Source organism: Lactuca virosa, chromosome 5, assembly GCF_052849685.1.
Source record: "Lactuca virosa cultivar CGN04683 chromosome 5, Lactuca_virosa_CGN04683_v6, whole genome shotgun sequence".
Classification (NCBI taxonomy): domain Eukaryota; kingdom Viridiplantae; phylum Streptophyta; class Magnoliopsida; order Asterales; family Asteraceae; genus Lactuca; species Lactuca virosa.
This window is the reverse complement of record NC_136430.1, coordinates 169,289,007-169,313,007: the sequence shown is the minus strand read 5'-3', so window position 1 is coordinate 169,313,007 and position 24,001 is coordinate 169,289,007. Positions and strand designations below refer to the sequence as shown.

The 24,001-nt window shown below is 37.6% G+C and overlaps 1 protein-coding gene across 1 annotated transcript; it reads right to left on the bottom strand.

Annotated features, from left to right (window-relative positions):
- Nucleotides 1-8,322: 8,322 nt before the first annotated feature.
- On the bottom strand, nt 8,323-12,888 carry LOC145116146 (BRCT domain-containing DNA repair protein). Its single transcript, XM_079052494.1, has 8 exons — nt 12,574-12,888; nt 11,898-12,251; nt 10,133-11,739; nt 9,741-10,010; nt 9,545-9,625; nt 9,156-9,264; nt 9,000-9,066; nt 8,323-8,620 (listed from the first exon to the last, which is right to left on the bottom strand). Exons 1-8 carry the CDS (start codon nt 12,695-12,697, stop codon nt 8,542-8,544), a joined length of 2,691 nt encoding a protein of 896 aa, XP_078908620.1. The 5' UTR covers nt 12,698-12,888; the 3' UTR covers nt 8,323-8,541.
- Between the last annotated feature and the right edge of the window lie 11,113 nt (nt 12,889-24,001).

The following is a 24,001-nucleotide window of genomic DNA, read 5'->3' as shown; positions in this document are numbered from 1 at the left end:
CGTATCATTTCATGCATCAAGGCCCAAAAGTATCTGTGGAAGGAATGCCATGCATTCCTGGCTCACGTCGTTGATGAGAAGCAAAAAGTTAAAGACCTCGGGAGTCTTCCTGAAGTCTGCAACTTTCCTGATGTCTTCCCCGAAGACCTCCCAGGAATTCCTCCCGAACGTCAAGTCAAGTTTCGTATCGACTTAATCCCCGGAGCTACTCCCGTAGCTAAGTCCCCTTATCGTTTAGCGCTGGAGGAAATACAAGAGCTATCCAGCCAGCTCAATGAGCTGATCAGCAAGGGATTCATAAGACCGAGTTCCTCACCCTGGGGAGCTCCGATCTTATTCATGAAAAAGAAAGATGGATCTTTTCGGATGTGCATTGACTACCGGGAACTGAACAAGCTGGCGATCAAGAACCGCTATCCCTTACCCAGAATCGACGACCTTTTCGATCAGCTGCAAGGAGCCAGTTACTTTTCAAAGATAGATCTAAGATCAGGGTACCATCAACTGCGAGTTCACGAGAGTGATGTGCCCAAGACAGCATTTCGAACTCGCTATGGACACTACACAAGTTTGTAGTAATGCCCTTTGGTCTAACTAACGCACCGGCAGTATTCATGGATCTGATGAATCGGGTGTGCCGCCCTTTCCTAGACAAGTTCGTGATCGTGTTCATCGATGATATACTTGTCTATTCGCGGAGTGAGGATGATCATAAACAACACTTGAGGCAGGTGTTGGAAACATTAAGGGCGGAAAAGCTATACACGAAATTTTCAAAGTGTGAGTTCTGGATCAGGAAGGTAAATTTCCTCGGTCACGTGATTAGCGAGGAAGGAATACATGTAGACCCTTCCAAGATTAAAGCGATTGAGAATTGGTCTGCACCAAAGACACCCATAGAAATCCGGCAATTCTTGGGTCTCGCGGGCTATTATCGTAGGTTCATCCAGAACTTCTCCAGAATCACTAAGCCTCTAACTACCCTAACACAGAAAGGTGTAACCTTTAGTTGGGGAGTCCAGCAAGACACTGCATTTCAAACATTGAAGCAGGCCCTGTGCAGCGCACCTATCTTGTCCCTGCCCGAAGGGACGGAAGACTTCGTTGTCTACTGTGATGCATCCAATCAGGGCTTAGGCTGCATGCTCATGCAACGAGGAAAGGTTATCGCTTATGCCTCGAGGTAGTTGAAAGCACACGAGGTCAATTACACAACTCACGACCTAGAGTTCGGAGCTGTGGTCTTTGCATTGAAAATCTGGAGACACTATCTCTATGGAACCAAGTGCACTATCTTCACCGACCATAAGAGCCTGCAGCACATCTTTGATCAGAAGGAGTTAAACATGAGACAGCGACGATGGGTAGAGCTACTCAGTGACTACGAGTGCGAAATTCGCTACCATCCCGGCAAGGCCAATGTGGTAGCAGATACCCTCAGCCGAAAGGAGTATTCATGGTGAAAGGTGAAGGCATTGACAATGACCGTTCGTTCCCATCTATCCGCACAAATCCAAGAGGCTCAGCAGGAAGCTTTGAAACCAGAGAAAGTGGCGGATGAAGCATTGCGGGGAATGGACAAGAACTTAGAGGTTAAGGGAGACAAAGTGTACTATTTAATGAACCGGATCTGGACCCCAAAGTTTGGCGGGTACAGAGAGGTTGTCATGAATGAGGCTCACAAGACGAAATACTCCGTTCAACCAGGTTCAGATAAGATGTATCTGGACCTCAAACAACTCTATTGGTGGCCAAACATGAAAGCAGAAATTGCAACCTTTGTGGGCAGGTGCTTGACTTGCGCCAAGGTGAAGGTGGAGTATCAGAAGCCCTCAGGTTTACTTCAGCAGCCAGAAATACCTGAGTGGAAGTGGGAAATGATAACAATGGATTTTATCACCAAGTTACCCAGATCTCCGAGTGGGCACGACACCATCTGGGTAATTGTCGATCGATTGACAAAATCCGCTCACTTCATGCCAATCAAAGAAAATTTCAAAATGGAGAGACTCACACAGATCTACATTCGAGAGATAGTTCGCCTTTACAGGGTACATGTATCCATTATCTCCGACCGAGATAGCAGGTTCACCTCAAGGTTCTGGCAATCACTTCAGAAGGCACTGGGAACTAAGTTGGATATGAGCACAGCTTATCATCCTCAAACAGATGGTCAGAGTGAGAGGACAATCCAGACATTGGAAGATATGTTGAGAGCATGTGTCATCGACTTCGGTATGTCATGGGACACTCATCTTCCTTTGGTCGAATTCTCCTACAACAACAGCTACCATACCAGCATCAAGGTTGCGCCGTTTGAAGCCCTCTATGGCCGCAAGTGCAGATCCCCTCTGTGCTGGGCTAAAGTGGGTGACACGCAGCTAGCCAGGAGTTAAGTCCCCGACAGTACTCTCACTGGACCTGAAATCATCCGTGAGACAACAAAAAAGATCGTATTAATCCGAGAGCGACTGAAAACCTCTCGGGATAGACAAAAGAGCTACGCCGATAAGAGACGAAAACCCTTGGAATTCCAGGTTGGTGGTCGCGTCCACCTGAAGGTCTCACCCTGGAAAGGCATGATATGTTTCGGAAAACGTGGAAAGCTAAACCCAAGGTACATTGGACCATTCGAGATCCTTGCTAGGATCGGTCCCGTAGCATACAAACTCCAGTTACCGCAAGAACTCAACAACATCCATCCTGTCTTCCACGTGTCAAACCTAAAGAAGTGTCTGTCCGACGAGACGCTCGTAATTCCTCTCGACGAGATCGAATTGGACGAGGTTCTACACTTTGTGGAAGAACCCGTGAAATCATGGACAGAGAAGTCAAGCGTACAAAACAGAGCCGCATCCCGATAGTGAAGGTTCGCTGGAATGCCAAGCGAGGTCCTGAATTCACTTGGGAGCGCGAGGATTCAATGAAGCAGAAGTACCCTCACCTCTTTCCAAGTTCATGATTTGTACTCTATTCTTAAATTTCGGGACAAAATTCCCTCTAACGGGGGGATAATGTAGCAACCCGGAACTTTTATCTTATACACTTAGTCGATTCAATCAAAATTCAACTTGTTTTGTTGATTTCTGGTACTATTTAAGGGTTCATTTAAGTGTTCTAAACTTGTATGTGACCAAGGTTGAGTTTAGGAATGAGTCATCACGCCATATAATGAGGAAACCGGGCCATACACGCCTCTTGGAGGAGTGTACGGCCGTACACATGGGTGTGCGGCCGCACACCCACTCCCTTGGCAGCAAACTCGCTTTTGGGCAGCACCCTTACCCCTATATAAAGGGTAGCCTCCTTCCTTTCATTCCTTTAGCACCTTGGCAGTATACAACATCATTTCCTCTCAAGTTTCTCCAACTTTGAACCCTCCAAAGCTTCAAGAATGTGAGTAATCTATCCCTTAGCTTGTTGTTCTAGAAGGACCACTTCATCTAAGCCTTGATTCTTCAAAGTTTCATCATGTTCTTCATCATATGAAGGAGTACGGTCGCACACCTTCATAAGGGTGGTCGTACACTCCTAAATCACCCTCCAAAGTGAGAGTTTGATTTCCATATTCGAGATAGACATGCCCTAGCCTTGTTGTACCTTGGAAATGGCATTTTTGGACATTTTTGTGTAGGGTGTACGGCCGCACACACCCTTGTGCGGCAGCACACTCCAAGTGTGCGGCAGCACACCCTTGTGTGCGACCACACACTCATTCTAGGACCATAAACCCACTTCTAGGACCCTTATCTTGCACTACAATTGAGTATGGACCTTGAACACTTTGTGGGTGTGAGTATGGACCTTGAGAACACTTCGAAGACACCTCATTTCATGAGTGTATGGCCGCACACCCATTGGGCCGCACACTCATGGCCGCACACACACTCTAGGAGGCCATACACCCCCTACACTCAATCCTACAAGGTCCTATCACTTGGTGCAAATAGTTTCAAGTCCCTAGAGTGGTTTTCCATCACTTATAGTGATGAAATACCTTCATTTGACTCGTTTATGTGTCATTACATGTTATTAGGATCGAATCGTGTTCAAGGCTTCACTTGAACACCCGGCTCTTCGTATCGATCCTTCAATCAAACCACTTACCCGAGGTGAGTTCATACCCCTACATTTTTACTGGTTTTCAAACGTTTTCAGGGGGAATACAAGCCAAACCATAAATGCTTTTGTTAATACAAAGAGCTTTTAACAAGTATAAAACTCATGCAATTCTCATACATTAACCCTTTTGTACTGTGTTGAGCATAAGGGACGTTTTCACTAAAATTGCATAGTTTTCCGAACTCGATATTCACTACACTATACATGCAAACTATAATCGGTATAGTTTGGGATTTCCTAAAAAGTACAGAAACTTTCACCACTAAACGTATGCACTAATACAAAAATGGTTTACAGTTTACATCACTGCATCATCATGGTATTCATAACTGTAATATTCACTACATACGGTATACATACGAATTTTCACTATGATAAAACGCTACGACACTACATGTAAACTAGATTGTACGATACTGTGAGGCGCTACTTCACTACTGTACCCTTAGGTGTACAGGGATAAATCCTATCATAGTATAACCAGAGTCTCCTGGAGGGAGAGCATGAGATTTGTGAATAGATCTATTCGGGACTGACAATCCCACACCCGAACTGCTAGCTACAGTTAGGCAGGCATGCCTGGGGTGACAAATGTCATTTAACTCAACGCCTGAAGAACGTTGGAAATGTCACTAGTCATATCAAGCATGGTTATACGACTCACATTATGTATAAATCACCTTTAGTTTACAATCTGGCACTCTTCAACGGTTTTATTTATACTAAATAGAACTAATACACACTACGTATACTGGCTAAAGCCAGGGTTTTCAAACAGAACCGCTTATGCAATGGTTTCACATACAAAATACTTATACTTCATGATTAGCTTTAGCTAGTCACATGAGGTAGTATTTTCGCATATCACTACAGTTTTCAGTAACGAACATTCATGGTTTTATACGGAATCGATAACGCTACCTTTTCACTAAAGAAAATATCGGATTTTCTTGGAAACATACAGATATTCATGGTTTATTACAGAACTGATAACACTACATTTTCACTAAAGAAAATATCGGATTTTCTTGAAACTATACAAACATTTCTGCTAACTCATCAACAAGATTTCACTACAAACTACTGCTTATGAACTCACCAGCTTTATGCTGATATTTTCAAACTGCTTGTATTCTCAGGAAATCAGTAGACAGGTACATGCTGGATTTTTTTGAGGAGTTGGAGCAATAAGAGTTTAATGTTTATATTCATACAAATTATATGATGTAATTCAAACAAGTTTCAGACGATTTCCAAATTGATGTAAACATTTTTATTTAAGTATTCATTGTAATGGTTGCGTTGCTATGATTGCTATTATACATTGGTTGTGATGCTATACATGACGTCCTTCACCCCAAAACGTTTCCGCCATTCTGGTTTTGGGGTGTGACACAATCACAGCTTCGATTTAGAGTGAAGTACAAAGTTGGTCTTGGTAAATATTAGAAATGATATGTAAAAGTGAAGTCCAAGCAGAATTGCAGTCTTTGGTCACAGGTTTCGAAGCATAGTCCATATTTCGGTATTCCTAGAAGCTTTTGTCTGAAGCGGCAACGAAGCAACTCGAAGCTTCGATACTATCTATACAATCTTGGATATCAAGTTTTGACTTTATGCCCGCCAATCAAATGCCCATTGGCCCAACCCTGAAATCTAGGGTACCGCCTTTATAAACACATCTCATTTTGTTGTAACCCTAAGGTATGATAAGAGTGATACACAAGCGTATGTGATTTGACATCATGAGTGTAGTATATACATAGTTTTTGTATAGCCTTTTGAAATCAATAAAAAAAATTCTTTCTAACGTAGTTTGATCACATCAATCAAGTGAACCACCTTAAATCTTCTTGTGTTCTTTGTTTAATCTTCAGTAGCATAATCGTGAGTGCAGTAAATAAATAGTTTTTGTAGTCTTTTCAAATCAATAAAAAGAATCTTTCTAACGTAGCTTGATCACATCGATCAAGTGAACCAGGTTAAATCTTCTTGTATTCTTTGTTTAATCTTCAGGAGCATAATCGTGTATATCATGGTTCTTAATTTTATCGAGATTACATATTAATACCCAACAGCTCGTACACTTTTTAATTGTATTTTTCATGAATTTTATAAATAAATAAAACATTAAATATGATGGCCCCAAAATATTTTATTAAACTTTTGTCAAAATAAAGTTCTAACAATCATTGTCACTCATTCTATTAATTTTCGTAGGTTGCTGCTGAAAAAAAAAGGGACGTGTTGACGCAATTCTAGAACAAATCTGTTTAAACGAAGATTAAAAAAAATGATGTTTTAAAGAAATCTAAAATGGAGTATATTTTAGCTATTCTAACTTTTTCTGAATCATTGTGGCAACAGTAATAGGGCTATTGGGTTCTTCCATTCCACTATATTTACATACATGCGAAGAAATTTCATTTGCTTTGATATGGACATTTTACATAAAATATCACCCATTTATTAGTTTTATGTTTTAAATTGAAACAATTTTCGTAGTTTTTAAATGTTGCAATAAATTTGTGTAATTTTTAACTTGAAATCATTGTGGCAGCAGTAATAGGCTATTGGGTTCTTCCATGCCACTATATTTACGTACATGCAAAGAAATTTCATTCGCTTTGATATGGACATTTTATATGAAGTATTACCCAGTTATTAGTTTTATGTTTTAAATTTAAACAATTTGTGTAATTTTAAATGTTGCACAACCAACATAATTATTTCTCATCTCCCATCTAATATATATGCTTCATTTTTATTTACCATATTCTCACTGACTAAAAATTAAATGCATATACGACTTTTTCATTTTGAAAGATTGATGTAAATATTCTATAGCATCAAAATTTTATTTCGATGTATGTAATATTTTTTTTTCTAATATAAGTATGATACTATATAACCTTAACATCCTCATGTACTTTAAAACTTAGTGATGCATGCACATTTTCTAAATATATTTTAGACAACTTACGTTATGTATACATACCGTAACACATTTAAAAAAAAAGTACGCTGCTATTTAGCATGAAAAAGAAACGAAGTTGCACCTTTTTTGCACCGGATACAAAATAATAGTCACAAAAAAAAATGATTTTTTGAATTTACGTTGCAATTTAGCATGAAAAAAAAATGATATAAAGTCACAAAAAGTTAGACATAGTAAAGTATGTTGCTATTTAACACCCAAAAAAAACTTGCCATTTTCTGAATCAGATCACAAAAAAATAGAAAAAAAAGTACATTGCTATTTAGCTCGAAAGAAACAAACTTTCTTATTTTTACATAAGGTCATTATAAAAATATACAAAGAGAAATACGTTAGTTTGACATGTTAATACACTAAAGTAACACTACAGGTATATAGCTTAGGATGTCAAAAAGTCCCGTGGGACCCCGTTCCCGTAGGGGCCCCGTCCCATTTGTGGGAATTTTTTTAAAAAGTGGGGGCGAGGGTGGGCAATCCCGTCCCGAAACCCCCATGGGGACCCCGTTAATAAATTACACATATATTATTATTTACATATATTAATTATATAAATATAATAAATAATAACATGATTTTGAGCTTCCAAAATTCATCAAAAAAACATGTTTTTAAGTTGTTTGTATGATGTTTTTAAGATGTCATAACTTTTTTATTTTTAACATGTAAAATTCTGCTATAAATAATTACTTGTTACCTAAAAAATAGCTTCTTTTAACCCAAAAAAAGCACCCCAAAATCAATCGGGGGCAGGGGAACGGGGGCGGGGGTAATAAAGGGGATTCAGGGGCAGGGGCGGGGGTTGGAAGGCTGAACATTTCGGGACGGGGGAACGGGATAATTTTGGGGGCAGAGGCGGGGGATGCATTCTCCGTCCCGTTTGCCCCGGTTGACATCCCTATTCGCTAGTTTAATATAGTTAGAAATTGTTTAAATACACTAATATTGGCTTTAGATTTAAAGTCAATTATTAAATCAATACAAAGAAACAAAATAACCAAACCATCAAAGTTATACAAAAGAAATAAACGAAAATCATTTAAATTGCAAAACATATCAAAAAAACGGCCCATGCTAATGATGCTATTGGTCAATTTGGCCAACAAGAAAGGTTGTGTTTGGTAAAAAAGGGCATTTATATCTTTTCAACAAACATTTACAAAAAACAAACAAATGCCTAAGGATGTAAAACTTAATTCACGTCATCAAGTCAAAAGCTATTTGGTCAATATATAAGCTCTATTCAACCTACCTCTTTGATTCTTCTAAATAACATGGCATCATGAAGTCCAACACAATAAACAAACTCTCACACTTCTAAAAAAACTACTCTTTTCACACATTTACATGCTAAAACTACATACAAAAAAAAAAAAAAAAAAAAAGTCAAAAACCCAAGTGACAAGTGTTATTCAGACTAATATCTATTTCACTTTACTAACGGGCTTATTCAGCCAATTTTTTGAACGGGTTCTCTTCACCTGATCCAAAAAGAGGCGATGTCTGCAAGAAATAGAGAAAGAGTTAAATGCAGGAAATAGCAATGCACTTTCAATCATTAGTTTGTATTAAAGCATCCTACTTTCATTTGTTTGTATTTCATTTCTTCCTATTATAACATTGTACTTTGACAAATCTACCAAATTACAGAAATGCCATCCAAATATATAAAGCACTTTTCACTGTGCTATAACTGGATATACTTTTCAGTTGTCATTTCAACGGAACGAGCAATTCCATTCCTTCTCTACTTCCATCATATCAAATCAAAAACGGTTCATTCCATTCCATGAGACAAAACAAACAACTTTTTTTAATTCCAATGGAATCAACCATTCCATTCCTTTCTAAATCCATCATACCAAATCAATTAAGAGCTAACCTTTCGTATTCCAATCTTTGTGTAACAATTCCATTCAGTAGAAGCTCTGAACTATAAACTGCTGCTCCTGCATAAATGTAGGACATAGGAAGGTTCAACATAACTTTATATTTTTTGATGAAGAAAATAATTTAATATAGCTAAATATTAAATTACCTTTTTCTAAGAAAGGCAAACAGAGTGCATAATCTTCTTCACATGATAGAATCAATCCTTCAGGAACTTTATCATCCTTCACTGCAGTTCTACCCAATCGCTCAACCACCTGATAAGAAATTCACAACCAAAGGAATAAATTTATATACCAAAATAAGAAAGAAATACTAATAAAACTAATAATAACCGAAAAACAAATTCAAACTTCTTCAGTCATTTCTTATGAACACATTTTAGTACTTATATCCAGGAAACTAGTCAACATGGATATAGTTGACTTTCAAAGTGTGTTTAGTAAGCTAGTAACAACTTTCCTTAAAGATATTATTAACTTTTTTTAATATTTCTTTTAAGATATTCTAAAACCATGTAACAAAAAAATTACGCACCACACCACCAACTGCTTTGACCAAGCTTGCTAATATTTCTTTCCCAGGCTTTGTATTTGGGGTAATCAAGACTCTATGACCCTGCATAAAAAAAAAATTTGAATTATTAAATTCAATTTTGTAAAAGTATAATGTCCTAATAACAGAAAGTTGAATAGATTAATTTAATAAGAAAAAATATGTTGTTATGACTGACCTTGAAAAGAGGATGTTTTCGTGCACGTGTTAATGAAGATGGGAGATTAAACCCTAATTCTGTTTCCTTTTTAAAATCTCTCAAAATGAAATTTTTCTCATGAATATGAGAATGAGATTGTCTGCAACTCTCAAGCCATAAATGTGTAACTACTGGTTTCCCAAGGGCAATTGCTTCCAACATATTTCTTGTACGTGTAAATTCATCTGCTATAAAATGTGTTGCTTCTGACATTGAACATGCTTCTGAAGCATGAATACGTGATAAAATCTGTATAAAAAGAATATGATTGTTTAGAAAGATAAATCAAGGACTCCATGTATGTAAAAGATTAGGAGCTTTGTAATTTGCTTTTTGAAAGAAAAGAAAAAGCTTGTTCCATGATATGTAACCTTCTTTTGCTGCTTGACTATGTCTGCATCTAAATGGCGACTAAAAAGAACATGAATCATAGACAAGTCTCTCCTCTTTCTCAAATCTTTCATTGGAGATGTAAATTCCACTCTTGTGGGTGTTAAGCTATCAGGTTCTTGAATAATGGAAGATCTTAAACTGCTCTTCTTCCATGATTGTTTAAGATATTCATCTCCCATGCAGATTGGAGATGATTCCTTTAAAGGTGTTGCATGATTTACAGGAGTAGTACATGTTGTAGCAATTGGTTCAATTGTTTCTCTTTCTGACCCTTCTACCCCTGGACTTTCTTTTCCTTCTTCATTCAAAATAGCAGCTTTTGACCTTGTTGATCTAGAAACAGATGACAATTTTCGGGAAGTTCGTTTGCCTTTCGGATGGAAAATATTTATCTCCTCTGTGAGATTATTTGAAGCATCTTTGACTTTTTCTGACTTGTAATCTCTCATTGACTGCCTAGTCCTACGAGCTACAGGTATAACAGTTTGAATACAGTGTTTCTTGACTGGGATTTGGTCAACAGATGTAAGTTGACCTTCTTCTGTGTCAACTTCTTTTCTTTTTAAAGTCAACTTTCCTCTTTTCCCAATATCAGATGAAACATTCTTTTTAGCAGCTGATTTAGCCCTCTTCGGTTCTTTAAGTGTCACTGTGTCATGTGTTTCTCTTTCATTTTCATCACTCCTCTTTAACTTAGACTGTCTTGTTCTAACTCCATTAGTCAAAGGTGGAGCTTTATGACTTTTATGAGAACCCTTTTGCATATTGTTTCCATTTTCACCTTCTTTAGTGGAATCATCACCAGTTGTATGCAATCCAAAGCTTAGATCTTCCATGGCTTCAGCAGCCATTTGAGTGTCAAATCTTACATCAGTTGTTTCTTGAACACCAGTTAGCTTCCGATTAGTCAAAACCAATTTTGAGTCAGAGGAAGCTAACCCTGATACTATCGCACGGCTATGCATTTGCTTTTTGCCTTTTGACTCTTCCAATTTCCTTCCACCTTTGGAAAAAGAGGAAGATTTCAGCTTTCGACCTCCATAAGCAAACAATGCTTCCCTTTTTCTTTTGATAAATTCTCCTCCTGCTTCATCTTCACGAGTGTTATCCCATTCAAAAATCTCTATTTCACCAACTGCATTGATAAGATTAGAACTTTTGGCCAAAGTCTGAATCCCTTTAGCACTTAAAACAGGTTTTGATTTGCGTTCACTGGACTTGTTAGTGTCAGGTTTATCACTACACTCAATATTAACTTTGAGAAAGTTGTCAACAAAGTCAAGTGCGTTTTGTTGTGATGCCTCTCCAGGTTCTTGAGAATCAAGATAGTTTAACCCTGCCAAATCAGTCTCCAAAGGCAAGTTAGCTTTCCCACAAAGGTCAATATTGTCATTTCCCTCTTTAGTTTCAGGAAGTGTCTCCTCAGCAAAAAGTTTCCTTGCAGTTGACCTACCGAATCCACACCTACTCCCAGTTTCTGGTTGATCATTCAACTTGTTTCTTTGAGAAGCCTTGTTGCGTGCTGCAAGGCCAGAAGCCCTCATAGATGCTGCACGAATTGAGGTAAAATTCCTGAAATTACCTCCTGTCATGTTAAATTACATTAAACTATGTGAGAAAAAAATCAATAACCTTTTATTCAACTTAAAAGCCAAGATAGAAGTTATTGGTAGCTCACAATTCTCACTTTTTATCCATGTGGGACAAAATGTAGAAAAGATATCCAGTATTTTCACCAAGTACCTGAAGTATGCTGAGTATGTTTGCATTCTCTCCTACTTGAATCTTCATCAGAGTCGTCCACTACTTCAATCTTTTCAGTATCTTCAAGATCAGTACCTACAAGTTCTTCCGTATCAGAATCATTGAATAACTGAGTTGCATTCCTTTCAAGAGAATCAAGAATATCCATCTCTTCAATTTCAGTCTCTAAGTTCACCACTTGGGTATCATCATAGAAGTTGACCACTTGGGTTTCACCATCAGGGTCCATCAACTGGGTTGCAAAATCATCTTCCAAAACGGCAGTGTCATCAAAGGGAATAGTACTTTGTAGAATGTGCATCTGCTCAGTATAATCACCATTACACTTATTACCTAGTTCAAGAGAAAGAAAGCAGTCATGAAACTATTTCAACTAAAAGCTAGAAAATATCATTACACACAGTAGATTTGACTACTAACGACATTTTCAAATCGCCAAATACTATATAGCAAAATGCACAATGAAATGGTTGTTACAAGATTGAACTAGCCAATTAAATGTTTTGTGCAATACAATCGCACTAGAACATTAATCAAATATCTGCACTCTAAGAAACCCTTGCTTTTAATTCAACAGAGGATGATGATCTACACATCCAAAAAGAATCGAAAAATATGCATTAAGGGTTCAGTTTAACTTCAATACATTCCGTACCAGGCGATGAAGTTGGAGAATCAAAACACTGAGTATCAACGATCTGAGTCTCCTCTCCGCCGAAATCCCAAGTACTACTATCCGATTCGGATGATTTACTGTCGGCCTTAGCATCATCACCCATATTATCTTACCGGACTCAGAAAAGTTGTTCAGTCGTGTCTAACGAAAGAGATGGGATGAGGGAGCGGTATCAGCGTTCTTTGGAGGGAAATTTGGGGAAAGTAGTGAATTTTGGGATAATCGAATGTGTGTTTTAGGGGGGAAACTGAGCCCTAAAATTTCAACCCATTCGTTTTCACGTGAATAGGGTTTTCACTGTCTGAAATCTTTGCTAGACCGTTACAAATTATCAGTTATTTAATTTACAGGAAATAAAATTGATATTTTTTTACTTAATTATTTTATATAATTCTATTTTAATATATATCATTGTTAAGTTCGGACCTTGATCTTAGTCGGATCTTAAGATCCAACGATTGTTGGAAAAATTCTTAAGGGGATTTTTGGAAAAGTTGCAAAAAATCAGGTTTTTCTAATTTTTCCAAAAAGTTCCTTATATCCAAAATCCAAAAGTAGATTTTAAAATGTTTTTATCAAACATCTTTTACCTTTTATTTTTTCCTAAAATGACTTTTGGTCTCTCAAAAGATAAGTCAAACACCCCCTTAGACTTCTTCATTTTACATTAACTACTAGGCTTATCATCGTCTAAATTGATTTCATCACTATCTCTTTTATCATCCATATTTTTTTTGTTCGGATTGCTATTGTTTTGAAATTGTAACGGTGTCATGTTCTAATCTCCAATAGCAACGAAAACCTGAAACAAAATAGCATATTGAGTGTCTAATATGTTGGTGAATTGTTTTACTAATTGTATTTAAGTGTAATGGATTTACTTGTTGATCAAAATATATTTTGATTAGTATTAAACAAGTAAGGAGGGTGTGGACTACACACTTGTTTAAGTTTAGAACAAATTACTGAAATAGTCCCTGTGGTTTGGCTAAAATTGCGCGTTTGGTCCCTATGTTTTGTTTTGCACTCGGACCATCCCCACGTTTTCTTTTTATTACCCGCCTGGTCCCTGGGTCCGTTAGTCGTCAATTCCAAACGTTAAGTCCCTCACGTGCTTCGCACATGAGGGGTATTTTCGTCATTTTATACATGGCGCCTAAATGCAATGCCAATCGTTTATTCATTCCGATCATTTTCCGATCACCTCCCTCTCACACACACTCTCTCTCTCTCTCACTTAATCTGTAACTCATCAAAATCGAGTAGAAACCCTAACTCCTCAAAATTTTGCAAGAATCATCGAAGCAACAATGGTGGGTTGGAGGATTAGAGCAAACATGGAAGAAATAGACGTTGAAAACCATTACGGTAACCGCTTAATTTCAAAAGTTAAATTTATCACTTACAAATTTCAAGCTAATAAGTTGAAGCTTTCTCTTTTACAGCTGGTCATCCAACTATCTTCTCCATCAAATTATTCTATGGTGGAGAGTTTACGAAGTTTCCTGGAAGGAGGTACGTCAAGGGCAAAGAAAGATACGTTGATCTATTGGACATTGATGAGTTTTGTGTGCACGATATTGATGAGATGATGGAGACCCTAGGCTGTGTTGAGGAGGGTAAGTTGCTTTATTACCACTTCAAAAGACCCTTTTCAGATTTGGACTTTGGGTTGTTTGCATTGGCTAGTGACAGTGACATTAACCATTTGGGTACATACGTGGGTCAACATAAACTGATTGAAGTTTATGTTGAACATGGTAAAACAATGTTGCATACATATACAATGTCATCTACCCCTAGTAAAGTTAGGATAGAAGAAATCGTTGATCAACCTTCGTGTAGTAGAAGGCTTTTTTTGGAATGGAAAGAAACTGAAACAGGGGATTGTATTGGATCAAGTAAACCAAATGTTGTGCCAACAAAAGAAACTGAAAGTGCCCAAATTGATGCCCAATGTGAAACACAAGGTATATGTGATGAATTTGATGAATTTCTAAATGAAGAAACTGGAGGGATTACTCATGAAAGTGACAATAGAGATGATGCTGATGATAGTGGTGATAGTGGTGATAGTGATGATAGTGAGTTCTTAGTAGACTTAGATAACCTCCTAGATGAACCTGAGATAGACATGAATGAGTTTTTGTTAAATATTGATGAAGATATAGAGTGGGTGGGTGATCTTGGAGGGTCAAATGTCAAGGAAACAGAAACAAGGGAAATTGATGATATTGAGGTTGTAAACAATGAAGTATTCTTATATGAGTCATCATCTGATGAAGGTGGGAGCAACAAGAGAAGAAAGTCAATTAAGGCAATCCGAAGGGCAATGGAAAACAGTGAAGCAAGAGTTAGTGATCCATTCTATGTGTACCAAAAATTCACCTCATCTGAAGAATTGAAAAATGCAATAAGACAACATGCTGTGGAGACAAGGAGGGAACTAGACTTCATAAAAAATGACAAAAACAGAGTGAGAGCTATTTGTAAAGGTACTATCCCAGACCTTGGTCAACTTGACCCATGTGGGCCCAGTCAAAGCAATAAAGAAAGTGAAGAAAACAACTGTCCATGGGTACTTTATGCTAGCAAGTGGGAACAAGATGTTGACTGGGAGATCAAGACCTACGAAAAAGAGCATAGATGTCTACAAACAAGAAATGTGAAAGCTTGTACCTACAAGTTCTTGGCAAAGAAAATTGTGCAACAGATTGAAAGCAACCCTACAGTCCCTACACGAGCTTTACAAGAACAACTTCAACGTGAATACCAGGTAGATATTTCGAAGATGAAGGTATTTAGGGCTAAAACAGAAGCATTGAATCAAGTAAGGGGCGATTATGCAGGGCAATATACTACACTACGAGACTATGTTCAAGAACTTCGCACTCGAAACCCAGGGACAACAGTTAAGATAGAGGTCGAAAGTGAGCCAAACCCATCTTCTGAGACTAGAACTTTCAAACGGATCTACATCTGTCTAGGGCCATTAAAGAAAGGTTTTCTAGCTGGTAAAAGAGATTATCTTGGTTTGGATGGGACTTTTATGAAAGGGCCTTATCCTGGAATGATACTCACAGCAGTGGTAAGATGTAAACACATATCTTGTGTCATTTTATTCCATTTTATTTAAATTACTAACTCCTTCACTATGTTTAGGGTCTTGATGGAAATAACTGTACATATCTTTTGGCATATGCTGTCGTGGAGGCTGAGAATATAAACTCATGGACTTGGTTCTTAAGGTGCTTGGGTGATGACATTGATTTGCAAGCTAATTCCAACTTTACCTTTATATCTGACAGACAAAAGGTAAGTAATTTCAATGGACTTGGTTCTTATTGTACAATGTATACATTACATCTAATGTTGTTTACTTTTTGTACAGGGCTTGTTGCAAGCAATTGGTACATTGTATCCATGTGCAGAACACAGGTTTTGTTTGCGACACATTCATGAAAACATGAAGAAAATGTGGAGGGGAAAGGTGTTCCAAGACATGTTGTGGAACTGTGCAAGTACAACAACAATACAAGAATTCAACCATGCTATGGAAGAGTTAAGAAAGCTAAACAATGACTGCTACGAATGGGTCAAAGCTATTCCACCTCAACATTGGTCTAGGGGACACTTCACAGGTTTGTTTTATTTTGTTGGGTTAATTGTTACCAAATGATTCACTTTCTTACATAATTTTTTATTTATATTGTAGGGAGGGCTCATTGTGATGGGCTTCTGAATAACTTGTGTGAGACCATAAATAATCAAATTAAGAAAGCACGCGACCAACCAATTATCACATGCCTTGAGTACATTACAGAGTACCTTATGTTAAGGATTGTTAGTGTCCAAAAGGTAATTGATAAGGCTGTTGGACCATTAACTCCAACTGCAACAAGTGTGCTTGAAAAAAACAAATCTGATGCAGCTCAATGAATGGGTAAGTTCTGTGGGAATGGAAAATATCAGGTGAGTGGTCCATAGATGGACCAATGTGTGGTAGACATGGCTCAGCACACATGTTCTTGTAGAAAATGGGAACTCACTGGTATACCCTGTAAACATGCCCTTGTTGCTATATGGGACATGCGAAAATATAAGCAGAATGTTGGCGTACCTGAAGAATGGGTTCATGCTACTTACTAGTTAAAAACTTGGAAGGAAATGTATTCTTTCAAGATTGAACCAATTAATGGAAGAAGAATGTGGGAAAAGTTTCCATGTCCAACCACTTTGCTTCCTCTTAATCATCATGTCCCCATTGGAAGACCAAGGAAGAAAATAAGGAAATCAGCTGTTGAATTAGAAGATATGGTGAAGGGTGGTAGGGCATCAAGGAAGGATAAGAGTGTGACATGTTCAAAATGCAAAAAGCTTGGTCATAATAAAAGAAGCTGCAAAGGTCAAAGTGCATGTGATACTAGTTCAAGCAAGAAAGGGAAAGTTGGGAATAAAGCTAAAAGTGTAGGTGATGGTAGTTCAATCAAGAAAGGGAAGGATGGGAAGAAAGGTCAAAGTGCAGGTGATGGTAGTTCAAGCAAGAAAGGGAATGTTGGGAAGAAAGCTCAAAGTGTAGGTGGTGGTAGGCAAAGTGGAACTCAAAGTGCATGTGATGGAATTTCAAGCAGGACAAGGAAGGTTGGGAAGAAAGGGGAAGAGTATTGCTTAAGTTATGATTGTGTTTTTATATTTTGTGTCTGTGTTATGAACCAATTATGGTGTTATGATCTTTTGTGTTTGTTATATTTGTCATTATGTTTTGTGTCTGTGTTATGAACAATTATGGTATGACTTTTGGGACTGTTGTCTATATATGGTATGACTTTTAATGTATCTCTATTTTCAATTATGGTATGAACAATTAGTGCTATAATCTGTTGCTATGTTTTTGTTTTAATTCAATTCCATTTTATCCAATTCTATTCAATTATTCAATTCATTCCATTCTAATTCAATACCATTCAATTCTATTCAATCATTCAATTCAATTCCATTCCAATAGAAAACCAGTTAATTGCATTCCATTACAAACCACTCAATTCCATTCCATTATAAAACAGTCAATTGCATTCCATTACAAACCACTCAATTCCATTCCATTACAAACCACTCAATTCCATTCCATTATAAAACAGTCAATTCAATTACATTCCATTACAAACCACTAAATTCCATCCCATTACAAAACTGCCTTGATGAAACAAAAGATAAGTACATTGATAGCATAAATTAAAGCTTGTAAATTAAAATTGACACAAAAAAAACCCAACTGAACACTAATAACAGCCTCAAGGCCCTATTCTCATGTTGAAGCTCATCCAATGACTTCTGCAAATCAGGGGAGATGCTTTTTTCAGTTTTTTCACCATTAAAGTTGTCCTCATCAACCCAATCTATGAAACCACATTTTGCTCCCTGCATTTTGAGTAATTTGGTGTGTGTTAAAGGTATGTGATATATAGATATACTTAAGAAGAAATTGTCCTTACCTTTCCGGTACAACAATAGAAAAGTCTTCCAGGGTTTTTCTTGGTAGTCGATCTTCGTATCACACCAACTTCACCATACTTGCAGGTTTTTTCCATTAGGGTTGATCGACACTTCAAAGAAGACGAAATGAAGGAGAAGAAGAAAGGGCGTATTCGAAAAATAGAGAGAATCGGGGTTTAGGGGTGTTCTAATAGATTTTTTATATAAAATGACGAAAATACCCCTCATGTGCGAAGCACGTGAGGGACTTAACATTTGGAATTGACGACTAACGAACCCAGGGACCAGGCGGGTAATAAAAAGAAAACGTGGGGATGGTCCGAGTGCAAAACAAAACATAGGGACCAAACGCGCAACTTTAGCCAAACCACAGGGACTATTTCAGTAATTTGTTCTTAAGTTTATTCAATTTCAAAGTAAGGGCAAATGATATCGGACCGAAAATGATTTCGGAATGAAGTTGGTATCGGACCGAAACTGATTTCGGAATGGAATTAGTATTGGACCGAAAATGATTTCAGAATGAAGTTGGTATCGGACCGAAACTAATTTTGTAACATCCCAAAATCAAGGCAAAAAATTCATTTTTAAACCAATCCAAAATCCACAAAATCATAGTTTTCAAAAGCCATACAACAAGAATCAGAGTATTCCCGAAATCATAATCTCATAAAATCCGGGATGATGTGCACGATCAAGCTTTCGCCTTACCGTCTTCTGAGGTACCTGATGTAATAGCCCAATTTTCATAAAAATTTTAAAATTTTATTTTCATAACATCAACCATAGTAAATGTAAAAATCACAATACATATTCATGTTATTTTGAAAATTCAAAGTGCAAATAGCTAAATATGAAAACACCAGAGAATGCATGCCTCGTCATCAAGTCGGGTCATTGCCCTTATCAATAGAAGTGTCTGAAACATACAAATAAACTATAAGCACAAGCTCAGTGAGTTTCCCAATCACACGAATCATATAATCACATAATGCCATGCTCGTACATATACACACAAATTGACATGGACTCCCTCCATGGTCTTCAATGGAATGTCATGGGCTACCCCCATGGTCTTATATCCTCATGCCATAGGCTCCCCTCATGGTCTTGACAAATGTCATAGGCTCCCCCCATGGTCTTCACATAAATCAAATAACATACCATATCCCATTCAATACAAACATATCATATCAATTAATGGCCCGGCCTTGGTACCGCTGTGTAACATCCCAAAATTTAAGGCCAAAAATTTAATTTTTTGATAAGTTATTATAAAACCAACAATATAAGAAAACATCCATAATATCATGTCATGTCAAAACCAAAGTAGAAATAATCAAAACATGTTATCATAAAACCATATCAGAGTGTAATCCCAAAGATCTCATGTGCGGAAAACCATAGTGTGATGCGCCGCGATCGAGTCGGCTCCATTCCTTTGAAAACGAGTAACTGAAACCAAAACTGTAAACCGTAAGCACAAAGCTTAGTGAGTTCCCCCATCATACCACATACCATACAATCACATATTGCCAGGCATATCTCGGTGCCCGACCTACCCTGATGAGCATACCGGGGTGCTCAACCTACCCCATGTTAGGCATATCTGGGTGCCCGACCTACCCCTTCGGTATCTTTCAACCGGTAACCGGGAGCTTGCCTCCCCTTCGGTATCTTTCAACCGGTAACCGGGGACTATTTCACCCCTACCACTACCACATAAAAGCATAGCATAAACACATAAATCACATACTTCCTAGCATATTTGGGTGCCGGCCTACCCCTTCGGTCCTGTCGACCGGTAACTGGGGACTATTTCACCCCCCCTACTACCACTATCACATAACATCATATCATGTCAGCACATAAACATAACAGGTAGTAGCAAACCTAGATAATTATCACAAAGACAATTATCTAACATACAACTCCTACTAGTAAGCTGACATTGTGGCCGTAGACCCACCACTACTGGAAGGTAACTCACCTCACACTGCTGAAGTCCCGTAGACTCAACCCCACACTGCTGAAGTCCTGCAAACTCAACCCTAGCTGCTGGATGACAGATTCCCGAACTGTCAACACCAAAATAACACCCAATTAATAATTGGGTTCCAATACATAACCATAAGTCCATGCTTGGGGGTAAAAGACTACTCTACCCCTAACTTGGCTTGATTTAAGCCCAAGGCCCAATCCAAAGGCCCAAAAGTCAACTGTGAGTCAAAGCCCAACATATGGCCCAATTTTCCAAATTGGGCCCAAGCCTTTACATGGTCTTATTCTAAGGTCCAACATCATATAATCATTAAGGCCCAAACTGTGGCCCATCTATGGCCCAATTTTCCAAATTGGGCCCAAATCCCTTACATGGGCCATACCCTAGGCCCATTAAATTATTTTAGCCCCTTAGCTTGTTCTTGGATGGCCCATTATTATCCCAATCATCAAATCCCAATAGAAAGCCCAACTCAAGGTCCAAGTGAAACTAGGGTTTCACATAAAATGACGATTAGGGTTAAGCTTCCTACTTAACCCATTAAGGACTTAATCCATTAAGTCCCACATGACCTTAGGTTAATTTGCAATGATTATTAATTATCAATTTAAGTTCATTAAACAATTCTCATGCGGTCTCGATAATCCCAAATTATGGTTTTATGGCTTTAGGGTTTTCCAAACCCTAATTAGGGTTTCCAACCCATATTAGCCTAATAGGCCCAATAGCTAGATCCTTAAGCCCATTAGGGTTTTCCTTAGGTCAATTAGGGTCCATTATACCCATTAGGGTTTTCACTAAGCCCATTAGGCTTCATTGGGTCCGTTAGGGCTTACAAGGCCCATTAGGGTTTCAAGCACCCCAAACTAATCAAACTCAACGAGGCAAGCACACCGCCACCCGACACGGCGGTCGGTGGCGGCACGAGGCGGCAGCCACCACCCTACGGTGGTGGTTTTGAGATTTCTATTATTATTCCGACATGATTACAGTTTACAACGCAAAAATCCAGAAATAACACACACACTAATTAACATAAACGCACACACTAATTAACATAAACGCACATATGGCGGCACTTGGTGGCGGTGGCTTTTTCGGCCAACTAACTGAAGGGTTTTGAGCATTCTAACACTCCTAAGGTGTACATGCAACCCTAAATACCTTGGATCTATGTTTTCTCTATTATACATGCAAATATCAATTTTCCAAGGTATTACCCTAACTAGCATACAATCTTTGATACTTAGGTAATATAAACAAGTTAGAAGACATACATTTTTATGTAGCTTGATTCCATGGAGCTTAAGAGCCTCGTGCCTCAAGTGTGACACCTCAAATGGTTCACACAACATCACCAACATTTTGGAATAACTTGAGAGAAAAGGTTCCTATGCTCAAATCGGCTATCCCTCATGTGTACACACACTAGTGCCAATTTCTTGAGCCATGAGGTCCTTATATATGGTGGCTATTAGGGTTACACCATGTAACTCATGTCTTTCCATATTCTCCATGCTCCATGGGTTAAAACCTCCATGGAGTATCCATGGGTTACTCCATGGGTTTAGCCCAACATGAAGAACTATGGATCATAAGCCCACATATATAAGAATGAATTATTTACACAATCAATCCCCATATATTTAATTAGTCTCCTTTTGATCACAAAATTAATTCCAAATTAATTATTGATCAATACTAATTAAATAATATGATTTCATATTAATATATTAGAACTTATAATATATTAACAAATCATAAATATCCTTTTCTCACAAAAGTCTATCTAAATTGTTCCGATGCCATGCAACCCAAATGGACCATGTCAATCGGGTCAAGTACATACCAATTATAGTTATGGACTTAGAAATTAATCCAACAGTCTCCTACTTGGATAAGTCTAAAATTATTATTGCGTATGATGTCGAACTCTGAACAAATCAATGACGCGTCCATTAGATAATGGATCATATATTCCTCCATTCTAGATATTATATGGACTGAGACATGGATTATAATCATTCTCTCTGTCCATTTTTTGTTTCCTGATTTCCGATTTATGACGACTGACTAATTGAACAAATCAAATCAGTCCAGGCTTGGCCAAGCACTTCGGGGTGTCATCACTAAATCATCGAGGGGCCCAAAGATATCGCTTTTATCCCTTCAAGGGTAAAATGAATGGATAAACTTCGACTCATATGCTTGTTCTACTACTTGTTGAATCATACACAAAGGCACGTTTTATAACATCAAGTTACCAATGCGTTTTCGTACAATCAATGTATAACCAACTCATAGGCAACAACTCATATCTCTAGGTTTGAAGAATATAAGATATTATCGTCTCATGATCACTCTTGATAAAATCCATGAAGTGAGTCAAATGAGTGTGGGTTTAATCCAATACTCAGAACTTATGAGCACTCATGAATGTTGCAGCAATTCTTGCTATGTCCACTACCTTGGACATCTACAAACCAGCTTCATGATAGTCTTGATTCATATCTACTTCCAACATATGACCGACTGTGGATGGTTTGAATAACTTAGTCATTCAGGAAGAACGACCTAGTTATTCTGGAAGTCGAAACATGCAAAGTGAAACACAAGAATGATCGAATCCAATATGGTCTCAGAACTTATGAATATAAATAGAACACCTTTTATTTATCACCATATTGATTACACATCATTCATTGTATATTGTTTCAAATTTATCAACGTTATACTTGAATTAAAACAATAGTTGTCCCATGCTCCAAGCATGTACACTGTGTTTTTCTAAACAATAGTCATGTCATACACCAAGTATGCATACTAAGTTCGTCTATGATCTTTACTTTGTGAAATAAATCGATTGAACATAATTCCAATGGTTCTCATTTCACAGTCCCAAACCCTTACCGCAAATGCAAGAATTCCAAATTCCTGTCATTTACCGAAATCTGTTAGATTTTAAACTTATATGCATTGATCCTCTCGTAATGATTATGCACAAAGTCACAAAGACTTGTCAACAGACATTACAGAGTATTCCAATAGAGATCATTCCATGGAAACGAAGTCTCAATTTCAAAGTACATTGCTTTGAACATCCTTCTTGCATTAAGTTTCCTAATCTTACACAAATTTAATGAATAACTTCCACCTATGGGAATATTTCCATATTCTCATTTTGACTATCACTTCTGAACAAGAGTTGCCTCTTTCCAGAATATGTCAATATGGTCCTCTCGAAAAATTCACACCATACTTCCAACTGTCCCTGAGCAACCAATCTTGGGTAAACCTTAGATTGTCCTTGACAATTGCTTAATCAAATTAGTCATATCTAGTTTTAGTACTTTTTCCCTCTTAATGCTCTAGGCATTTGGAAAAATTTAGAACATATGAATATGATAGCACATGCGATCGACCCTATATCTGAAGCATATGGGACACGATTCATGATGTCTCACATAAAGACATGATACTAGACCAGTCTTTTGCTATAATATTTGTATTTCTATTTGCCATGTTCTCATAATTCAGATTATGAAAAGGGATGTCGTAATCATAATCGAATTTTAGAACGCAAATAATGTTCCCATATATAGAATTTCCTTATGTTGAACCCTTCCAACATAACATTCATATATATACTTGACTAAATTTGATTAAAATCTCACGATCTAAGCTTTTAGATTTGAAATGAAATATAATCTCATCTCCCTTAATTATAGCAAAACAACTTTTTCCCAATTGAAACTTTTGTTTTCTATAATTAACATTGCTTACTTGCAATTATAATTATCATGCTCCCATTAACATGATGATTATTAGCATAACAATTATGCTCCCACTAGCTTTGACATGTACTCAGAAATCAGGTGGACTTCTAGAAATGAATACTTTATTGACTTTCTT